At 39.4% G+C, this 20,531-nt stretch overlaps 1 protein-coding gene across 1 annotated transcript; it reads right to left on the reverse strand.

Moving 5' to 3' along the window:
* Positions 1-2,063: 2,063 nt before the first annotated feature.
* On the reverse strand, positions 2,064-20,134 carry DNAJC10 (DnaJ heat shock protein family (Hsp40) member C10). Its single transcript, XM_065840941.2, has 23 exons — positions 20,011-20,134; positions 19,144-19,507; positions 18,286-18,451; positions 16,811-16,861; positions 16,078-16,160; positions 15,768-15,899; positions 15,144-15,237; positions 14,849-14,926; positions 13,976-14,019; positions 13,589-13,726; positions 13,040-13,129; positions 12,333-12,446; positions 11,465-11,579; positions 9,713-9,840; positions 9,449-9,565; positions 8,181-8,282; positions 7,567-7,722; positions 7,253-7,386; positions 6,395-6,448; positions 5,972-6,119; positions 5,721-5,840; positions 4,052-4,168; positions 2,064-3,494 (listed from the first exon to the last, which is right to left on the reverse strand). The coding sequence occupies exons 2-23, from the start codon at positions 19,342-19,344 to the stop codon at positions 3,483-3,485; spliced, it is 2,394 nt and encodes a 797-aa protein (XP_065697013.1). The 5' UTR covers positions 19,345-19,507; positions 20,011-20,134; the 3' UTR covers positions 2,064-3,482.
* Positions 20,135-20,531: the final 397 nt, after the last annotated feature.

Here is a 20,531-nt window from a genome sequence, read left to right on the forward strand (position 1 = left end):
GATCCAATGAGGTCTGAAAATTGTTGGCATGTCTTGGTTGCTTCATATTAACTGGGTACATAGTAACCTTCTCAAAGCTAAAATTGATGTGTGATTTGTTCTGGGAATGGGACTTGGTTGTTATTAGACTATAAAGCTCAAAAATCTAAACCATAAGGATTTTACCTGTGTTGTGTCATCAGCACTTTTGCCAGGTGAGTCTGAGTTGTTTAAGTATGAAACGACATCAGCAGCTGTCGCAGCATGGGCCAAGGGGGGTGTTTCCTGTTCCAGCTCAGTTGTATAGTAAGAATTCACCACAATTAACCTTTTTTTACTGTGTATCATATTCTAAAAAGTCCCAACCCCTCCTTACTTAAGCTCTTGAATGCTTTTTTAAACGCTGATATTTAAGTAAGGTACATGTTCTCTTACAAGATGTGTTGGCTTGTGAAGAATACATGCCAAATGTTAACAGGCGTGACTCTTGTAGTCCCAGTCAAGAAATAGCCTGTAGAATACACTGATCTTACGCATTGATTTAGGAAACGTTTGTCTTTATATCCAGCTAACTAATTAATTTATCTTGGCAGCTGGGAACATATAGAGCAGTCAATTAGAACTTAGAAAGTCAGTGGTACAAGGAGGCGTTTGTTTATTGTTGGGGGTTAATATCATGTTGATGATTTACCTTAGGCTGTTTAGTATCTAAAGCGTGGTGGTTTACACATAGATGGAAAGAAGAAGAAACTAGTAGTGAATTCTAGCGTAGAGAGAACACCAAGGTTGAAAGTATTTGCTCTTGTAACGTGTTTTTAGATGTAAAGTTTCAGTAGATGAAATGTTTGTTTTGTGCGTTCCTGTTGCAAGATTTAAATATTAGAACATTATGTGTCTTTTTATAAACTGATAAAAATATACGGAAGTTCCACAACTACTTAAACCTGAAGCATGCGCACAAATGGAAAAAATCAAACTTGTCAAGTTAAGTTTGATTGAAGCATCATCCTTCCAACTGCAGATCCTATAAAACCAAGATACTGCTTGAAACTTTTGCAATATTATCTCTACTTAATTTTTGTGTTTTAGCAGCAGAAAGTAAAGGGGCCAGATGTGTCTTGGGAACTTGTTTCTTTTAATCTAAGGCATGATAGCTCATCAGCTCAGTAACCTGAGCAGCCATCGGCCTTTTAATTAGAGCAAAGTAGGATGCCAGAGAGAGATTTTAAAGCTATTAGGCCACCGTAGGCAGTATGCCACCTATTCTGCAGCAGATGTGTACCTTGTGTTGTATTACATGTTGCCCTTTCTTTGTGCACCTGTAGTTTATTGCTTGGATATGTGAATTTGAAGGTTTTTACTTTAAAGTAGGTTTTGATACTTAAATTTCTTTTCAGTTACCAAAATACAACTATAATTTGTTTAGAGCTGTGTCTGACAGTGGGGTGGGGCATGTATTCCAAAATATCTGTTGACCAATACGATTCTTCACTGCATTTTGAGAAGATTTTGGGGTTTCGGTTTTGTGGCTTGGTTGGTTTGTTTTAATTGTGAAGAATGAGGCAATGCTGACATGTCCATGATTCTACAGGAGAAAAGGGAGGGACTTGGCTACGTCAAGCTGTTCCTACTTAAAAATAGGAACCCCTTCACTTCCTGCCGCCCCTTTTCCTTTAGATCGGAAAGATGATAGGAAAGGGGAAAGGAAGAGAGACTTAGACTTCAAGTTGGAGAGTTTTAAAGGGTTTTACTAATGCTACTAATATATACAAAATATAGGAAACCACTCCTGAGTGCTCGATGTGGAGTTGGTGTCACTCCAGCAGCAGAGCTGGGTGTGTCCTTAGAGGTTGGAAATAAATACAACTATGCATTTCTCTGTAATTTAGGAATAAAGGTAAGATTTTTCTTAATGCATTTCCCCTGTCAGAAAGGGCAGATGGGGGAAAAAACCCAAAACAACCTTGGAAAAACTTCTTAGAAACCTACATCATCTACAGCTCTCTCTCTGCCTATACACATCCATTTGGTCTCTGCATCCAATTTTTTGCTTTATAAGCTAAAGAGAGTATCATGACAGACAATTAAATCTTAAAAATGAATTTTATTGATATTTAAACTAAATCTTTTTCCCCACATCCTAAATGAATTTCAAAACCAGACAAAAGTCAGTGGAGAAGGGATTTTGATGAGGACACAATACATTCTCTTCTTTCTCAGATTAATACACTCCAAAACTGCAAAGTAATAGAGGGAAGAAGCATTTGAATGTCTCAAAGTTACTTCAATCTCTCCCTTTTATTTCTTGCTGCTTTCTTTAGAAAATAAATTACTTGTAGATAACAAACTATTTACAGAGTTGTAATACTAGGCATACCAGATCTAAATACAGGGAGAGCAGGGAGAAAAGTCCATCTGACAAGTTCTCAGCAGCATTTTATTAGAAACATGAAACATTTGAATGTTGCACTTCTAAATGCAGTACATGTTCTGTTGTTTTCTGTAATTTTCGCCTATTGAGAAGCTATGAAAAATATTACTCTAAAGAGTAGGAATTTATTAAGATGTATGAGGAGACGTTGTAAAGTACAGTGTTCATTATTAAATTAAAAAAGGCACTTGCTATCCTGCTTGCCTTAAAGATTATATAAAAAACAAAACCCCCAAAACAGGTCTGCAGGGAAAGGAAAAGTGGTAATACCAAAAGAGGTTAAATATGTCCACAGAATACATTCATATTTAATAGACAATAATGAAGTTATGACCTACTATCTTAAGCAGATGCTTCTATGGCATAACTTACATTTTGAAAGTCAACAAAATGCTGAGTTTGAAGTCCTTGATTCTTAAAAAAATAAGGTAGAAAAAAAAGCACAAACCAACCAAAGAAGCTCTTCAATGTTCTGTCCGTCCTCTGGCTCTCACCAGTGCCACGATACAGTGATCCACTCCAGTGCAGAAGCGCTGTGATTCAAGACACCTGCTCCCAGCTCTGGATTTTATTTCTTAGCAATGGACTAGACAATCATGTAACCCCAAAGCAGAATAATCACCAGGTGAACTGTTTGTCTTTCCACCGGACAATCCCTCGTGGTGTTTCTGCATTGCAGAGTGGTTTGAGTGCATATTCAGCCACAGGCTGAGTGCCACCTTCCAAAAGTGTTTGAAAAGAGACAGAAAAATAGAAAGAGCTAGGAAATGGGAAGGCAGAAGTGACACAGGCCACATTTCTGGTCAGCTCCACCATGGGACTAGAAGAAGGTAGTTGCTGTATCAGAAGAGGGATGTGCAGAATCCGTTTGCAGAAACATTGAATGCCATAGCCAAAGTACTTTCATCTCCCTACAGTTTAAACAGAATTCAAACAGTCACGTATGCCCGTGAACAAAAACACGTTTTCATCTCATCCTGTCATGAATGTAATCAGCCTTTCATGTTCCTCACGGTGTCTTCTGTATTCACAGCTTCAGAATATTTTGAATTGTATTTACTTCCAGTACCACTTAGAGTTCATCCTAGTGACAAGAAAAGAAACAATTAAGTTATTCTGTAAGTACAAATACAAATCAAAGTTTTTGGTTTTTTTTTTTCTTCTCTGTGATTTTCCATTTATCTGCAGCATTAATATTTCAAGTGGACAAATGTTTCCTAAATAGAATTCAGAGTATTTCTTAACAGCTCTATATAAATATCTTCTTGCTGAGTTAAAATGTCTACTCCAATCTTGTACTCACTGGCCTCTGTAATTTGGGGCCTGCTTACTAAGTCTGGTCTAAGGATTACACTGAAGGATGTGGCCCATCTCACCCACCCGCCTTTAACACAGATACCTATGGATTCTGTATGTCTTGCCATAACTGGTGGTGCAATGGCAGTTATTCTTTCTTACATCTGTGGACATGGAGAACTGGGCTTCAATAAATAATTAATAGTAAACAAAACAAGTCTAGAAGTAAAACGTACCCGGTACTATTTGAAGATTCGGGATTTAATATTTCACAATGAGATTTTAAAAGGCTGTGCTTTGCAATAAGGAGTCTTCCACAAAAGCCCCCCCAATAAGTATTCTTACCTTATTTCTAGATTTTTTTCTTTTTCCTTTATTTTGGATTGCTTCTAATTTTTCATTCAGAAGGTCAGCAATACCTTTGGGATCTCTGCTGTCTATATATTCACCAAGAACATTTTTCTTAAAAATAAAAAATAAATTAAAATTGTGTCACATACTACCCATGCAAGGAGGAAGAAAATAGCTCTGATAGGTTAATTTCTAAGCCATACATACATTTTTGTCTCCATTTAAACAATACTAGTTGTCTTTATAGTAAAAACCACTCTTAGCTGCTGGCTTTCAAAACTAAACGAATTTTGTCTTAGGCCTTAAAGAAGCCTGAAGTCATCATAATTTTCTCACGTTTTTTTCAGCTGAGTATTGAACCCAGTCAGCCACTGCAAAGTCTGCCCCTTCATCATCTGTGTTCACAAAATCTGTTCGTGGGGGTCACTGCTTTTGAGACCTGAAGACCCTCTTTACTACTGACAAGTCCCATTGAATTCAATGGGATTGTGTGAGGAAGGATTTCTAGAACTTCCTCTTATCCCTGAGATGCCTTGAGATGGCACCAAGGATATGTTGTTCCATCAGTTTCCCAGGGATGGAGGTGAGGCTGACCAGTGTATAGTTACCCAGCTCCTCCTTCTTGTCCTTTTTGAAGACTGCAGTGACATTTGCTTTCCTCCAGTCCTCAGGCACCTCTCCCGTTTCCCAAGACTTGGCAAAGATGATGGAGAGCGGTCCAGCAATGACCTCAGCCAGCTCCCTCAGCACCCGCGGGTGCATCCCGTCCGGACCCATGGATTTATGGATGTCCAGATTGCCTCACTGCTCCCTAACCCAGTCCTCATCAACCCAGGCAAACTCCTCCATTGTCCTGCCTTCCTCTGGGGCCTCAGCGGCACAGGGCTCCTCAGGACAGCCTCCGGCAGAGTAGACAGAGACAAAGAAGCATTCAGTAACTCTGCCTTCTCTGTATCTTCTGTCACCAGGGCACCCACCTCGTTCATCAGTGGGCCTACATTGCCTCTGGTGTTAGTTTTATCTGCCACGTATTGGAAAAAGCTCTTCCTGTTGTCATGTTTTACAAGAATAATGGCAATTTCCTAGAACTATTTGGATACTTCTCAACTTTTCAATTTATTATTAGTAATATGTTAGTAGGAAATGTTTGTTGATCTCAACAGAGTCACATTGATAACTGAAATGGTTTGGTAAGGTTTGGTTTTGGTTTTGAGACAGCACACAACTAAATATTTTTAAACTATTTTCTGTCTTAAAATAAATTATTTAGGTCAAAATAAAAATGAAATGCTGTGATTACACTGGAAGAATATGTCTCCTTAGCCAAAATGAAGTTGTCCACATTTCATTAGAGAGAGACTTTGCCTGATTTGGGTGGCTGGTGGTAGAATCGCTAAAAGTTGAAAAACATTTTGGCACGTGACATCCCTGCAAAATTAAACCTTGAGTCCACATTTTAGCTACTGTTCTATTGACTTACTTACAGTTTATTTTTCAATAACATTATTACTGTATCATTGTCTCAGTATTTTACGTATTATTGACATTATTGCATCTTCTGAATGCACTTTGTTACAAAAATGGTCTCTTAAATCTTACTATGAAATGAAAAACATCTCCTACCAGTCCCCACTCGCCAGCGTACACAAAGGAGACACTTTACCTTTGTTCCTTGGTAGGGGTAAAACTTGACAGTGGGGTAGGCTCTGATATCCGCGGTCTGACAGGTCTGAGCGTACATCTGACAGTCGACTTTTCCAGCTTTTACTTTGCCTTTAACCGTCTGAAAAGAAAAGACTTTCAATAAGAAGGAGCATCTGCTATTTTCACGTGATTGTTAAGAAATAAAGTGATGATGAATTCTGTTTTGACCATTACGAGTGTAACAATCCGCTACTACAGTTAAAAACCTACCCTCGCAAGGATCTCAAATTCAGGAGCAAAATTTTGGCAAGGTCCACACCAAGGAGCATAAAAATCAATGACCCAGTGATCTTTGCCATTCAGAACCTTTTCTGTGAAACTCTGAGGAGTCAGGTCTACAGACACTTGGGGTAAATACCTGTGGAAAGGAAGAATTAAGTCATAATCCACTCAAAACTTTAAGCACATCCAAATTCCTTTTAAGCACAAGAAGAATTTCTGAAATAAAGAATATTAGTGGTCTGGAAATCCTTTAAAAGCTTGAGTTAGTTAAAAGATGTAGGAAGTTTAACATTTTAAGTTAAGCAATACATATACCTGTTTCTCATTCTTGATTTCATAGCATTTAGATATTAATTTCTCCTAGCAAGCAAACGATGTGTCTTTGGAACCAAGTCTAATGCAGTAACTCACCCCAGTGCCCAGCCTCTCAGCGAATAGGAATCTCTGTGCCATCCGTTGTAGCTGCTGTAAAAAGATGAAAGAGAAAATACAAATCCAGCTCTACAGTAGTTTGAATTACATTTGGAAAAAAAAACACTCTTGAGAGCAGAGATGATGAAATAATGAACTTAAATGTGTATGTTTCAGCATATATTTCTACCTTGCTTTCCAATCTGAATAAGTCTCATGAATACAATTCAAAGGTAAAGAACTACGGACTAGAAGATGAAGAGAAAAAAGGGAAGAAAATTCTGTGTCAAGACAGTAAGAAACTTGGTTTGGAGCACATAAGCTTTGATAGTACAACTATTTTGAATGAAGGTAACAACTCCAGATAAAACTGCATCCTATAAGAAACACAGGAATTAAACTGAAATATCTTAATATTATAATGAATGAACATCAATTAGAAAATACAGAACAACTATCAATTATATACATTTCCTTGATTTGACAGTAGAAGACCAGGCAAACAGGTTACCTGGACAAGGATTTCTTATCTGGACTTTCAGGGCAATGCTTAGTTCTGAAATTCCAGTGACAGGTTAGAAAAGAGATTAATTCGAGATTCATATCCACTAATATACAACTTTATAACTAAGTGGTTTTCAATAGAGTTACCTGGTCAAAATCTGACTTGATACTTTTTGGTGATGTTTATTTTAAGAGACAAATTCCCATGTTTTTACGGGAAATAGCTGGCTCGTGATTAGGAATTTGGCATGTGTTATATTCAACAACTTAGTATTTGCAACAAGAAAAAAAGAGAAACTTTATCATCACGTTCCACATCATCTAACGTTTCCCAAACTGAATTCAACTACTTACTAATAGTGATGAGCTGTGCTTGGTCTTTGAGGAAAGAGTCTTATTTCGGGATATCCCCGAACACTTTCTTGGTGACAGAAAGAATAATATTTCTGACAATCCACACTGCCTACGCTGATTAACCCAGTTAACATCTGCAAAAAAGAAGAAAACCCACAATCAAATACGATATTCAGTACTGCTACAATTTCAGTAATATTTCAGAATTTAAGGATAAGCTTTGGTATAAGTTTCTAGTTCAAGGAGTTATACCATCTCCATAATTCCACAGAACAGGACATAACAGCAGAAAAAAACGTTTGAATGTCACTTACCCTGGCCATTTTTTTCCATTCTGGCATTAACGCCTGACAAGGTCCACACCATGGCGCGTAGAAGTCAACCATCCAGATTTCCTCTCGTTTCCGTCTCTGAACTAATTCAACAAAAGTCTCTGGTGTTAGGGAGACCACCGAGGGATTTCTGAGATCCTAAGGACAGTTCACAGACATACACTTTGCAGTGAGTTATCCCGCACCTACAGTCTCCACCGAGTTCTGAGAATGCTAACTGACAACACTGGGAAGCTCCTCCTACGTCCAAGTGTGTACCTGAGGCATTTTCACCTTAACACTACAGCACTTCAGACTTTTAATTCCTTTCTCCTCTCTATGAGATAGAAATCCTTATTATTACTTTGCAGACTGGAAGGCCTCTTAAATTATTTGCTCATGATCTCAAAGAAATTGACAGTAGGGAAATGAATCCACTGAGTGTCAAGTCCCTCACTGACAGCTGGTGGATCACTCTTCCTGCCCGAGGTTTTCTCAATCTTATTAGTCTAATCAATTAAAAACCAAAACCAAATCCCACCCAACTTAGAATCTTCCACCTAAATGGATGAGCTGCGTACAGAGTGTGACTGCAACAAGGATTCTAATTGACGTACCTCTATAAACTCCAAGATCTGCTCCGCAGAGTGATGTCCTTCATATTCATGAACATTGGACTGATTGAACACAACTGTGGTTGGATAAGCTCGAATGTTATGCTAACAAAACAGACAATAAGAAATTGCAAGGAATTATTAGGTTTCCCGTAGTGTCTTTTTACTGCCCTTTTGCACAGCACAACTGCTCGGCCTCACGTGCAGGTGGGAGTTTGAAACCATCACAAATCAGTACAGAGAAGACGCCAATTGTATTCAGAGGTGGCATCGTTTGATTTCTCAATTTAAAACCCAGGCAGTAGTTCTTCTGCCACGCTCTGCAAACACAGAAATTAATCCACAGGCCTTCTAAGCATTAACATTAAAGCTATTCTCAGTGTTCAGGTGAAAATGCTTGTAGCATATGAATATCTGTATTCAACAGTGAACAATACAGTTACTTCTGCGATTTGAATTCTTTGATGTGTAAACACATCTAAATAGAACTTGCAAAACATGTTCTTTGCTTATTGCTCTTGTGAACAAAAAAACCTGCAGTTGCAGGAAAGCTGTCAAAATGTAGTATTTTCTGGAATTCAGGAAAAGTAACATCAATAATTTCTACCATGATAAAGTCAGTGAAACAAAAAAGCTAAGCAAATTTAAACATGGAAAACTCGGCAAGATAGTTTAAAAACGTATTTTTCATTCCACTGCTATATCTTTACACAAGTGTAAACTGCTAAGTAACAAACTTTGTTCTACTTTGAAGTTGATCCTGCACTTGTTAAGCACTACAAAGCAAGAAGCAAAGTCAGGGTAAATTGAGCTACAAGTGGTTTTACAGACATCTTCAAAAAGTGGTATATCAACATAAAACTTGTATTTGTAAATGTTTTACTGTTCATATCCCCCTATGTGAAGACCAAAAAGAATGCATCTATGTATTTATACACTAGAAAATAGTTTCTGGGTCTGCTTTAATTTTTTTTTCCTCTTATAAACGCCAGGAATTATTGAATTCTGACACTTCCGGAGTCTTCCAGTAAGACTATGTAATCAGAGCAAAATGTGACATGGTTTTTTGCATTAATATAGTAGTGGTTACATAGTTTGCTCCTTGAAAAATATGATGATACAAGTGTCCTGTTTGGTTCACTACCCTTTAAGAAAGCAATATTAAAGAACAAGCATTCTCTGCCCCCATCCCCAACTAGAAGTATTCTTTGAAAGGATTTATATATATAGAGATATATATATACACTTATTTTTCAGTTCCTGCAGCTTACCACGTTGCAAAGCCCTTCGTGGACAGTACAGTCTAGTGTTCCAAATTTCAGCTGCCCATAGAGATGTTTCGACGCTTTTCTCAGCTCTGGTAACAAGGCTCGACAAGGAGGACACCACTAGAACACAAGACAAGTCAGTGCAACTGCTTTCCCCGCAATCATCTCATGACACCAAAGGGCACGCTCAGGGTACTGCTAGTACTCTGGGTATGTAGTTTCAGAACAGATTTTAGAAGAAGGGAAATATAGATATTAAATATTTACCGGTGCAAAGAAATCCACAAGCCACGGCTCCTTTTCTTTGTCAGGAAAATTCTGAGGTCCCAGTGTGATAACGTGAGAGTTGACACTTTCTTTGGCAAATGCAACAATGTCATATAAGATCTTCTTTCCTTCAGAGAACAATGCAGAGAGGAAACTTTATTTTTCCCTATGAGAGATCTGATTTTAAAACTCAATGACAGCAACAGGAGTCCTTCAGTTCCCTTGATGGAGCTTTAAACATGGCCCTGCTTAAATAAATCCACTTTTTCTCAGGAAGACAATGTTAAACTGTCCAAACATATGTAGGTACGACACACTCTACATCACAGGTGATATTAAACTGGATATTTACCTGGTATTAGCCAAATAAATATTTTATTCAAGACAAAACATGTTTTTGTCAGACAAAATGATTATTTTTTTGTGCCTAGACTATTGGCTGTTTTACCACTTTACTAGTGGTTGTTGGAATTAAAAAATTACTCCTCTAGATAAACTTGCCTTGGCAACACTATTGGCACAGTAAAGACTTCAAGCAAAATAACTGATATTGATAAATCCCAGCTTTTTAGGTGTAACTCAGGTTCCTTCTGACACACACGATCACAGAATATCAGGGATTGGAAGGGACCTGGAAAGCTCACCCAGTGCAATCCCCCCGCCGGAGCAGGAACACCCAGCTGAGGTTCCACAGGAAGGTGTCCAGGCGGGTTTGAATGTCTGCAGAGAAGGAGACTCCACAACCTCCCTGGGCAGCCTGGGCCAGGCTCTGACACCCTCACCGGGAAGAAGTTGCGCCTCAAATTTAAGTGGAACCTCTTGTGTTCCAGTTTGTACCCATTGCCCCTTGTCCGATCACTGGTTGTCACCGAGAAGAGCCTGGCTCCATCCTCCTGACACTCACCCTTCATGTATCTGTAAACATTAATGAGGTCACCCCTCAGTCTCCTCTTCTCCAGCTCCAGAGCCCCAGCTCCCTCAGCCTTTCCTCACACGGGAGATGCTCCACTCCCTTCAGCATCTTGGTGGCTGCGCTGGACTCTCTCCAGCAGTTCCCTGTCCTTCTGGAACTGAGGGGCCACAACTGGACACAATATTCCAGGTGTGGTCTCCCCAGGGCAGAGCAGAGGGGCAGGAGAACCTCTCTGACCTACTGACCACCCCCCTTCTAACCCACCCCAGGTACCATTGGCCTTCCTGGCCACAAGGGCCCAGTGCTGGCTCATGGTCACCCTGCTGTCCCCAGGACCCCCAGGTCCCTTTCCCCTATGCTGCTCTCTAATAGGTCATTCCCCAACTTAATACTGGAACCTGGGGTTGTTCCTGCCCAGATTCAAGACTCTACACTTGCCCTTATATCTAATTAAATTTTTTCCCGCCCAACTCTCCAGCCTGTCCAGGTCTCTGGATGGCAGCACAGCCTCTGCCGTGTCAGCCACTCCTCCCAGCTTGGTGTCATCAGCAAACTTGCTGACAGTCACTCTATTCCCTCATCCAAATCATTGATGAATATATTGAATAATACAGCCCCAGCACTGACCCCTGAGGCACTGCACTGGATCCAGGCCTCCAACTGGACTCTGCCCCACTGACCACGACTCTCTGGCTTCTTCCCTTCAGCCAGTTCCCAGTCCACCTCACTACCCGGTCATCCAGACCGCACTCCCTCAGTTCAGCTGTGAGGATGCTGTGGGAGACTGTGTCAAATGCCTTACTGCTTTAGTGATGTAAACTTGCCACAGTTTCCCTTACCATGATGAATTTCATAATCTCCAGTTCCTTTTCCTTTGAAGACGGCTAAACAAGGCTGATAGACGTACAGTTTGTTGCAGATGGTTGGTGAGGAAAGGCAGTCAAACTTGCCAACCTGTTTAACAGACAGTGACATTTTAGTGAAGGCATCCTAATTTATACAGATTAACATGTCCTGAAAGGCCATGTAAGGCCAAGTAAGAGTCACTAAAAATGGTTAAAATACAGAAAAGCAGTAGCTTTTTTATAAGAGGCTTAAACCAATCTTGTAACTGTGGTATTTGAGAAAAACTACTAGCAAAGCTATATTAGGTTGTTAATTTTTAAAGACTTTAACGAGGAACAAAACCTTTTCAAGAATCCTCTTTTTTCCACCCCTGCTCCAAATAAAACAGCAAGAAAGCAAACCTAAAGTAAGTGTGATGTTGAAATTATTCTAGTCAACGCAACAATTTTTTAAAAATACATACTTTATAAATAACACAATCCATATGGTTTCTAGTACAAACTTTGAATTTGGTTTCTTTTTAAGAAAAATTGCAATTATAAGGTAATTAAGTAATTAAAATACAGTTTCACGTACATCAAAAGCGTTAACTTTTAATTGCTAACTGAATGGGATCTGCAGCAACTTTTTCCCTGAGAGAGCAGACTTACAAGATCATCTTTCCTAACTACTTTTAAATTATTGAAACTCTACAGAAAACTTCACTGCTTGCTTTAAATTAAAAACTTTGCTATGGATCTACCATATGATAATCTATGTCTTTCAGTACCAGAGGTGGCGGTAACAGTTAACAATAATGGAAAAGATACTGACTTGTTGTCTGAATGTGAATGGTGTTTTTACACCAGTGAGCCGTCTTACCTGAATATGTTCATCCTTAAGTAAAAATTTCAGTTTCTTAAATTCCTGTAGACCTGATTTATCGCTCTCCCCAAACTGAAAGAACAGCAGCCAGCGGTGATGGGCCAGACGGTCCTTGAAACCAGGGAAAAAAACAAACCAAAAGCACAGAGAATAAAGATATTATCCCAAACTTACACCACCGTGTAAATTGCTTATATGTTTAATAAAGTCAAATGCCCAATTACCCATCTGTGTAGATCGAGCTGACGAGCACAACTACAAACGTGAAAAGAGGGTTCCTCTTTTTTTTCCCTCATACGTAACCTACCACAGATTAACAAGTAGTATTTTCTTTCCTACATGACTGACAAAATACATCTAAAATCCAATTCTCTGCAACGTAGCTGAGTTGCAATGGCAATTTCTGTGGTTTTGTATTTTGCTATTAAATACACGCCACCCCCCCTTTGTTGTTTTGCTAAACAACAAAAGTAAATGTAGGCAATGTTAAGTAATTTTGGCTACAGGGAAAAAAATAGTCGTTTTCAGTTAAATAAAATACTAGGTATTTTTAATACTAGGTATGAATATTATTAACGATATTATTAATAACAATATTCATATTTAATACTAGGTATCAATGAGATTTGAAAAATGTTAAAAGTACTGATAAAAAACTATTAAAATGCATTATTTGAAGAAATCTTAACGTATTTTTAAATTACCTCTAACGATGCTGCAGAGATCATTTCAAAGTCTGGCAGGTGCCGCATCACTTCCTGATATATTTCTCTGGCATCCAAGGAGTTAATAAACTAGGAAGAAAAATTAAGTGTGTTTATTCTATAGAATTGCAAACATCAACCTGATTGTTGATGATTAGTGCTCAAAGTGTCGGGGAAATTATTCTGATTTATTCCTTTCCACCACCTGAAAAGTACAGTTAATAATACGTTATTTGACCAATTTCTTTTTCACGTATCGTTTCACAAACGTCACTCTCAGAATACCGCTTGTCAGCTTGTTTTCCCACAATATTGAAGTTGAGATATCATATTTTGTGAGAACGGGTGCTAAAAGTCTAAAATTCAAATTTCAACCCAAATTTTTCAATCAAGTTTACAAGATTTCCAATCTAGTTTCACTCTACTGATATTTAAGTTTCGGTGATTTTTTAGATTTAGGAATAATATGAATCAGTAACTCAGAGCTGGTAAATTACAAGGTCGAAAAATTCACTTCCTCCTTTTAAAGATGTAGATAACAACTCGTACCAAAACGCCTCCTTTCTCTTTGTTCTGGATGGTGGCTCCAGGTGGGAAATATCCTGTAGTGCTGGATGAGATATCTAAGTTATCACAGAGCTCGCCCTGGGTGCCACAGTCCATCCAGCCCACATTAGCGAGACCTTCCTGGAATAAAAACAGACCAAAAAATCCAAACACAAGCAATTACATACAACATTGAGAAAATGGAAGGAGACCACACTGTGATTCATTAGTTAATATTCATTCATTTGGCTACTAAGCCAAAATATTTCACTTCTCTGCAAGTTAGTGGGTGAAATCTTGGTTCCACTAAACTCAGGGAGAGTTTTGGCTGAACTTTATGCTTTCACGTGTGTTATTTTGCTTTGACGGTAAGAGGTGCACAGTGCTTACCAACATGCCGGCGAGCTTGAGACGGGTTTGGTAACTCAGGCAATCTGCAAAATAAAAATTCCTTATTTGCAAACATCACATTTACAATTACTAATGCGCTAAACCGACTCTTGTTTAGAATGACCCCCTTCCTCCCTGCAGAGGAGCGGCTTCAAAAGCCACAATTTGGCCAGGCCTCTGGTGTTCAGTGACTTGAAGCTGTACCATCTGGTTATCAGCACCTGACGGTTGTCTACTCTACGTTAAAAATAACATGAGTAACATTGTCTTGTTTCCATCAACACAGAATTAATAATTTATTTGCTATACTAAGGCTGACCTTTAAAATTGCTTTTTTTTTTTTTTTTTTAAGTGGTATCTACATACTGTCTCGGAATGAGATCTCAATGGAAATACCAATTTTCTGTGATTCAAATGACTCGCTCTAATAAATACGCTATATGCTCTAATTACCCATCCGGCCTTTGAACAGTTCATGCAGATGATTTGTCCGAAAATTTCACTGGACCAATGACTTAACAAAAGGCCTGGAACTGGAAATCAAGGCGTTCACCAATGTAAACCCAAGACTACGGCTCTGGTTATTCATTCACAGAGCAAAGGCCTCTTCGTAAGGCTGAGAAATCTTTATTTGTCCAAGGCGCAGTGGATTTACTCAGCTCGCCCAGCAAACCACGACAACTTTCTCTGGACAATACCTTTCTGTTATTGTCCCTTTCGTCAAACTGCCTCTAAAGCGGAACTTCAATGACCAACAGTCCAAATACTGTGATCGCCTTTTACAACTTTTTATTAGAAGTGAAAGGTATGCCACTGTCAGCAAAAGTTCTTCTTTTCTGTTTGCCTTATATGAAAAGTATTTAATGCACCTACCCCCACGCTCAGCACAGAACGTGATCAGCCAACCGACGCCAGAAGCAAATGAAGTTTCAATGGCATTAACGAAGTTTCCTAAGAGTGAAACAATTTGCATCAGTCTGTGACTAGTCAAACGTGACTATGAAGCAACAAGATTTTATATTTATATTAGCAAATTACAGTAAACTATTTTTAATCTCAAAACCAGCACTTGGCTGACAGGTTCAGTTGTATGCGTAGTTCTTGCCATGTTTTATGTTGTAAAAGCAATTTCAAGATCAATACCCCAAGCAAAATAAGTACACATTACCTGCCCATAACTCGGTGACTGTGCTGGTAACATACTGCATGGCAAAGTTCTTCAAGCTCTCTTTTGACCTGTCTCCATAATATTTCACTGGTTGCTACAGAAGACAAAGAAGGTGGTTTATAACATTCTAAACAAGAAAAAACAACACAAAAACTACTTTTTTTTTCTTTTAATAACAGTCCTTTTGCAACTGCAGGACCCCATCCCAAAAAATCGTAGCCCTATCTGTTCTCTCCCTCCCATACTGGAATGTTTGGAATTTAACTTTTAATGTGATTTCTTTCCAAGTCCAACAACACAAGGATAATTTAGTCTTAAAAACACCAACTCCCAGTGATAACATTTCTATTTAAATAAAAATGGCTTGCATCAGTCCCTTCAGTGTACGCACAATCTCCGCGTTCAACCTCTTAATTCTTACCACTGTCAGAACGTACCCAGCTATTCAAGCACAATTTGTACAGCAATTAATTTAACCAAGGTGAGGGAAGAGAAAAAGCGATTTATTAAATGAAGTAATACATTAAAAGATCTTTATGTAAAGATCTATGATAGAACATGTATTAAAGAAATACTGTTCCAGAGCTCAATATTTCTGAAAACACTTGCAGGTTTATCACTCACCATGCCAGTTTTGAAAACATACAGACTGGGATAACTGTTAATCCCTTTAATTCGACAGAGCATTCTATTATCTCCACAGTTGACAGCTCCAATGCGTATTACTCCATCCATCTCCTTAGCAAACTCTCTCCACTAGAAAAAAGGGGATAAAAAGGATATTTTCCTATTAAGATGTCATGAAAAAACAGCACATTACTGGCATCTTGAATTATTGTCTTCGGTTTCAGCTTCAGTGTCAAACTCCACTTCATTAAGTTTTCTACAGTTAAAAAGGATGAATTTTCAGAGTTAATTTGCTCGCTATACATACCGTAGGTGCTAAGTCATGGCAGTGGGAGCATCGAGGAGAATAAAAATTCACAAACCACAGTTCTCCTGAGTTAACAGCAGCATCTAGATGGAGAAAAGAAAGCCATAAGTAACTAATGCAAATCTATGATGTCCATTTTTACTACACTGTTCTCCCCAAAGCTGGTTAAAGTATTTATACAGCAGGCACAGTTAGTAACAGTAATTTAGGTGAGATAAAGATTGCACTTCGCTTGCACACACTCGCTGTTGTAGGCAAGCGCACAATAATCGTATTTCAGATGATACCATCACGCTGACTTTCCACGTCTGTTCTATTAATTAAGAATACAAGTACTCTCTACAGATTAACTTAGCTGAAATGGGAGATATCTGGTTACCTCAAAAACAAAATACAAGTTCTAAAAGATTTTTACCCACTAGAAGTTTCCATTTCCTTACATCACTTCATGTATTTTCTGGTTTCCCCCAGGCAATCTTTTTATGCAGAATCCCCGTCTAAGAGGTGAAAATGCAATTTAAAACTCTAAACCGTTTATTGATATTGATCTATTTGCCGACTACCGTTTGCCAGGAAGTGTGAAGAGGTTTTTTTTGTTTGTTTTCTCATCTCAGGATGATTTTCTGAAAGTTTTTTGTATAGATATGTAGAGAAGTCTATAGATACACAGCTCAGAATGTGAAAATTGTTATTTTGGGTTGCCATGTTGTCAAGCTATTTATTTAAAACTTACCAAATTCCCCTCTATCCAATGTTATAATTTCAGGATCATCATCATAAATACCTATGAAGAAAAACAACCATCGCTTTTTATTTTTGCCATGTTTAAAATGAAGGAACAAACTATCGACTTCATCACAAGACGGAAAACAGAAGACACTACACTTAGGTTGAAATAGTGAGCTGCCAAAGAGTTTTTACAGCAAAGCTGTATTGTTTAGCCTCTGGTTATCTAAACTATTTAGATGACGAAGGTGTTTCCACCACAACCTTTTCCATGAGCAGAATGTGTGAACACAGAGGAATGAAGCAGACAGAAGAAAGGTAAGAAGCTTTTCTAAAAGCTACCCAGCCCTACCTAGAGCCAGTCTGTGCTCCAAGGACACAGAAAGGGCAGACACACCAAAACCACTATTAGACAGCATGAGATTACGCTACTATGGCTACGGATCTTTTACTGTACCTAAGATGCTGAAATGCCGTTTTACCTGAAGTATACAAAAATTAAATGCAAATAAATAACACGAGAATTCATTTCTACAGGTGACAAGGTACTTTTTAGACTACTATCCATTTATATGTACATATATATATACACATATAAAATATAAAAACACAGACACTCTGCTCAATAGACATTCAAGGATGCTGTTTCCCAATCAAGCAGTGCAACTTCAGGCAAATAAAATGTCTTAAATCTGCTTATCTGAAGACGTTTCAGGGCAATTTCTGTATTTTCCTGTGATAGTAGCACCTCTGGTTCATTCAATTTCCATGTGCACAGACATTAATGTTTTAGAGATTGGGATATATTAAATCAAACTACACCAGAATTTTTTTTTCCAAGGTGGAAGGTTGTTTCAGCTCTTTGTTCACAGCAACCAAAGCACGTTCCTCAGGTCCCTATTTTAGTTGATTTCTGTATCAGCAGCTCTGAGAATGGTTCATCCCAGTCTTTCCCTGCAACTACCTACAATTTGTTGAGGCACATCTTAAATAACTTGTCTCAATATCATTTTCGTTATGATTCTGCTATTATTCTTTTGTTTTCTACTACCTCTTTACTGATCTCTAACTGTGTAACTGGACGTAAAATAGGCTCGACAGTGCCAAAGTCTTCTCTCAAAATCCACTTGAGAATACTTCATCTAAACAAAAAATGGTGTTCTTACATTAAAGAATACTGATGAAACATTGATATTGGAATTTAAGTGAAAAAAAGCTTTGCACTTAAAAGAAACAAAGTTAGATGACAAATAAAAAAGGTAAACAGCAGGAACAAAAGACTAGGTAAATAGACTGTTGAGGATACCCATTAATAGGGTAAATAAAAAGCCTGGGTCAACTGAGAGCAAATGACAGGTACAGCAGAACAGGCAGAAATCTGGAGGAGATCCAGCAGAAACCCGTAATAAGATCTCGTATAGATCTGAATATTGCGTTTACTTGGTTGTTTCAAGCCAATCACAAATGTACAGAATAACTCACCAAAATCATAGCGATAATAGTTCCAGCTTTCGTAACGCCCTCCTTGCTGCTGATCTTCAAGCCCTTTCTCTCCGTATTTATCATACTTCTTCCGGAGATCTTCATCTTTAAGTACTTCGTAGGCTCTATTTATTTTCAAAAAATTTTCATGGGCATTTGGATCATTCTATTTAACGAAAACCATAATTAGTAAGTAATAAAGCATATTGTACATATAATGCTAAGAAAATCATCCTTGGAAATCTTTGTGACTATTTCAGGAAATCCTGAGGAGAAACTGATGACGTCTAAATTTAAAATGAATTTCATTGTACTTCAGAAAATCTGGTAGCACAGATTGAGCTGTTCTGAGTCCTCTCTCTAGTTATTCTCGTTCTCCTCCCTTGTTCTTCCTTGGCAGTTCCACAATTTCTGCTTCAGCCTATTCAATATTTGGAGATTGATGTCTCAGAACAGCCTGGTGTTGTTTGCTGTTTAGATGAGACTTTGTGTTAGGGAAATAGCAAGAACCCCTAAACTAAGTGGAGAGAAACAAACTCCTCAGTTTACCAACAATGTCATAGGGTACAGACTTACATTTTCCTTTATTTACAAAAATAAAATCCAGAATTAAATGACCTTGACTCTTTGTTTTACTGCAGCAGTCTAATATGGCCCATATTCAACACAACCATGCATGACCAATCTATATTTTTTTGTAAATTCTCTCTGCAGAAAATCTGAGTCGAACCACATTATCAGGTGGTTACGTTGCTTCACAAGAACAAATAAACGCTTTAGGTAAATTAAACCCACTTTTTGTTAAAACATTAAGAGTCATTAATTCAACAACTTTGACCTGTTAAAGATGTAACTTACCTGATTTTTATCAGGGTGCAACTTCAATGCCAGTTTTTTGAAAGCTTGCCGTATTTCTCTACTGCTTGCTTCTTTGGACACTCCAAGTAAGCTATAGTAGTCCTGATCAGTGCACACAAGAACTAGGACACACACTAAAATTAGCAATAAGGATCTTTTGAAATATCTAATATAATCTCCTCTGCATACTGAGAACTCCATTATGAAGCTTTCAGAAAGTTTACAGGTTCTGATCCCAGCAAGGTTTGGGAAGCGCCTCCAGTAAATCCACCAGCATTCTCAGAGATCCAGACGGATTTAGGACGACGCTCTTCAGAATGCTGGTTGTCCTACCGCATGTTGCAAGCCTTGCAAAAGTTACAATCTATAAGAAAAGGGAGAAAAACAATTAAGTACATTTTGCTAATTATTCAGTAAATATACGCTAGTAAAGAACCCCATACCAGCTTGTGCAGACTGCACATGAACACCAGGTTTCTGGATGGCTTTCTGAAGGCCACACAAGTGACAGACCATCTCTTGAGAATCTATCTTGTGAACGAGGTCATCACGCAAAGCTTTCTAGAACGACACTACGTACCAGCCACTTACATCCCGCTAAAAAAGAGCGGTTTTAATGGGGCTTACTCATCTTCCACACTCACTTTTGGCGCTGCGGGGGGGCATTTCTGCCGGGAGCAGCGGGTGGTTCTGCGCCAGCAGCCGCTCCGCGGCCGGGCGGCCCCCGGGGACCCGCTATAGGAGGGGGCCGGCGGGCCGCGGAGCTGCCGCGGGAGGGCCCGGGGAGCCCGGAGGTCACAGCCCCGCGGCCCGGCGGGGGAAGGGGCTCGGGGCGGCGCGGCCCCGGGAAAGCGGCGCGGCGCTTACCGGGCAGCAGCGGCTCGGAGCCGGCGGAGGAGCGGGCCGGGCGCGGGGCAGCATGGGCCAGCGGGCCGGGCGGAAGGCGGCCCGGGCCGGGATCCGGCTTTGGGCCGGAGCGGGCGGGGCCGGGGTGACGTGGCCGCCGCGCCCGCCTGGGGCGGGGACTCGGTTCTGCTCCTCCCGGCCGCGCCCGCCTGCTGCACCCGCTCACTTCATGAGCACACAAACAGCAGCTCGGCCATCTTAAAACGTGCCTCGTCACTCGGTTCCCCTCCGTAATCCCCAGTAATGTGGCAGGAAGCAAGATGGGCTGAGAATTGGCTACAATGGCTGTATTTACATTGAAGTTATCACAGAACCACACACACAGAACCACAGGATGTCAAGGGTTGGAAGGGCCCTGGAAAGCTCACCCAGTGCAATCCCCCCATGGAGCAGGAACACCCGATGAGGTTACACCAGTTCCGCATGCATAATAAGATTTTTAAATAAATCAAAAGCATTGATCCAAACAAAATCGCATTCAA

This window comes from Patagioenas fasciata, chromosome 7 (genome assembly GCF_037038585.1).
Source record: "Patagioenas fasciata isolate bPatFas1 chromosome 7, bPatFas1.hap1, whole genome shotgun sequence".
In the NCBI taxonomy this organism is placed as follows: Eukaryota; Metazoa; Chordata; class Aves; order Columbiformes; family Columbidae; genus Patagioenas; species Patagioenas fasciata.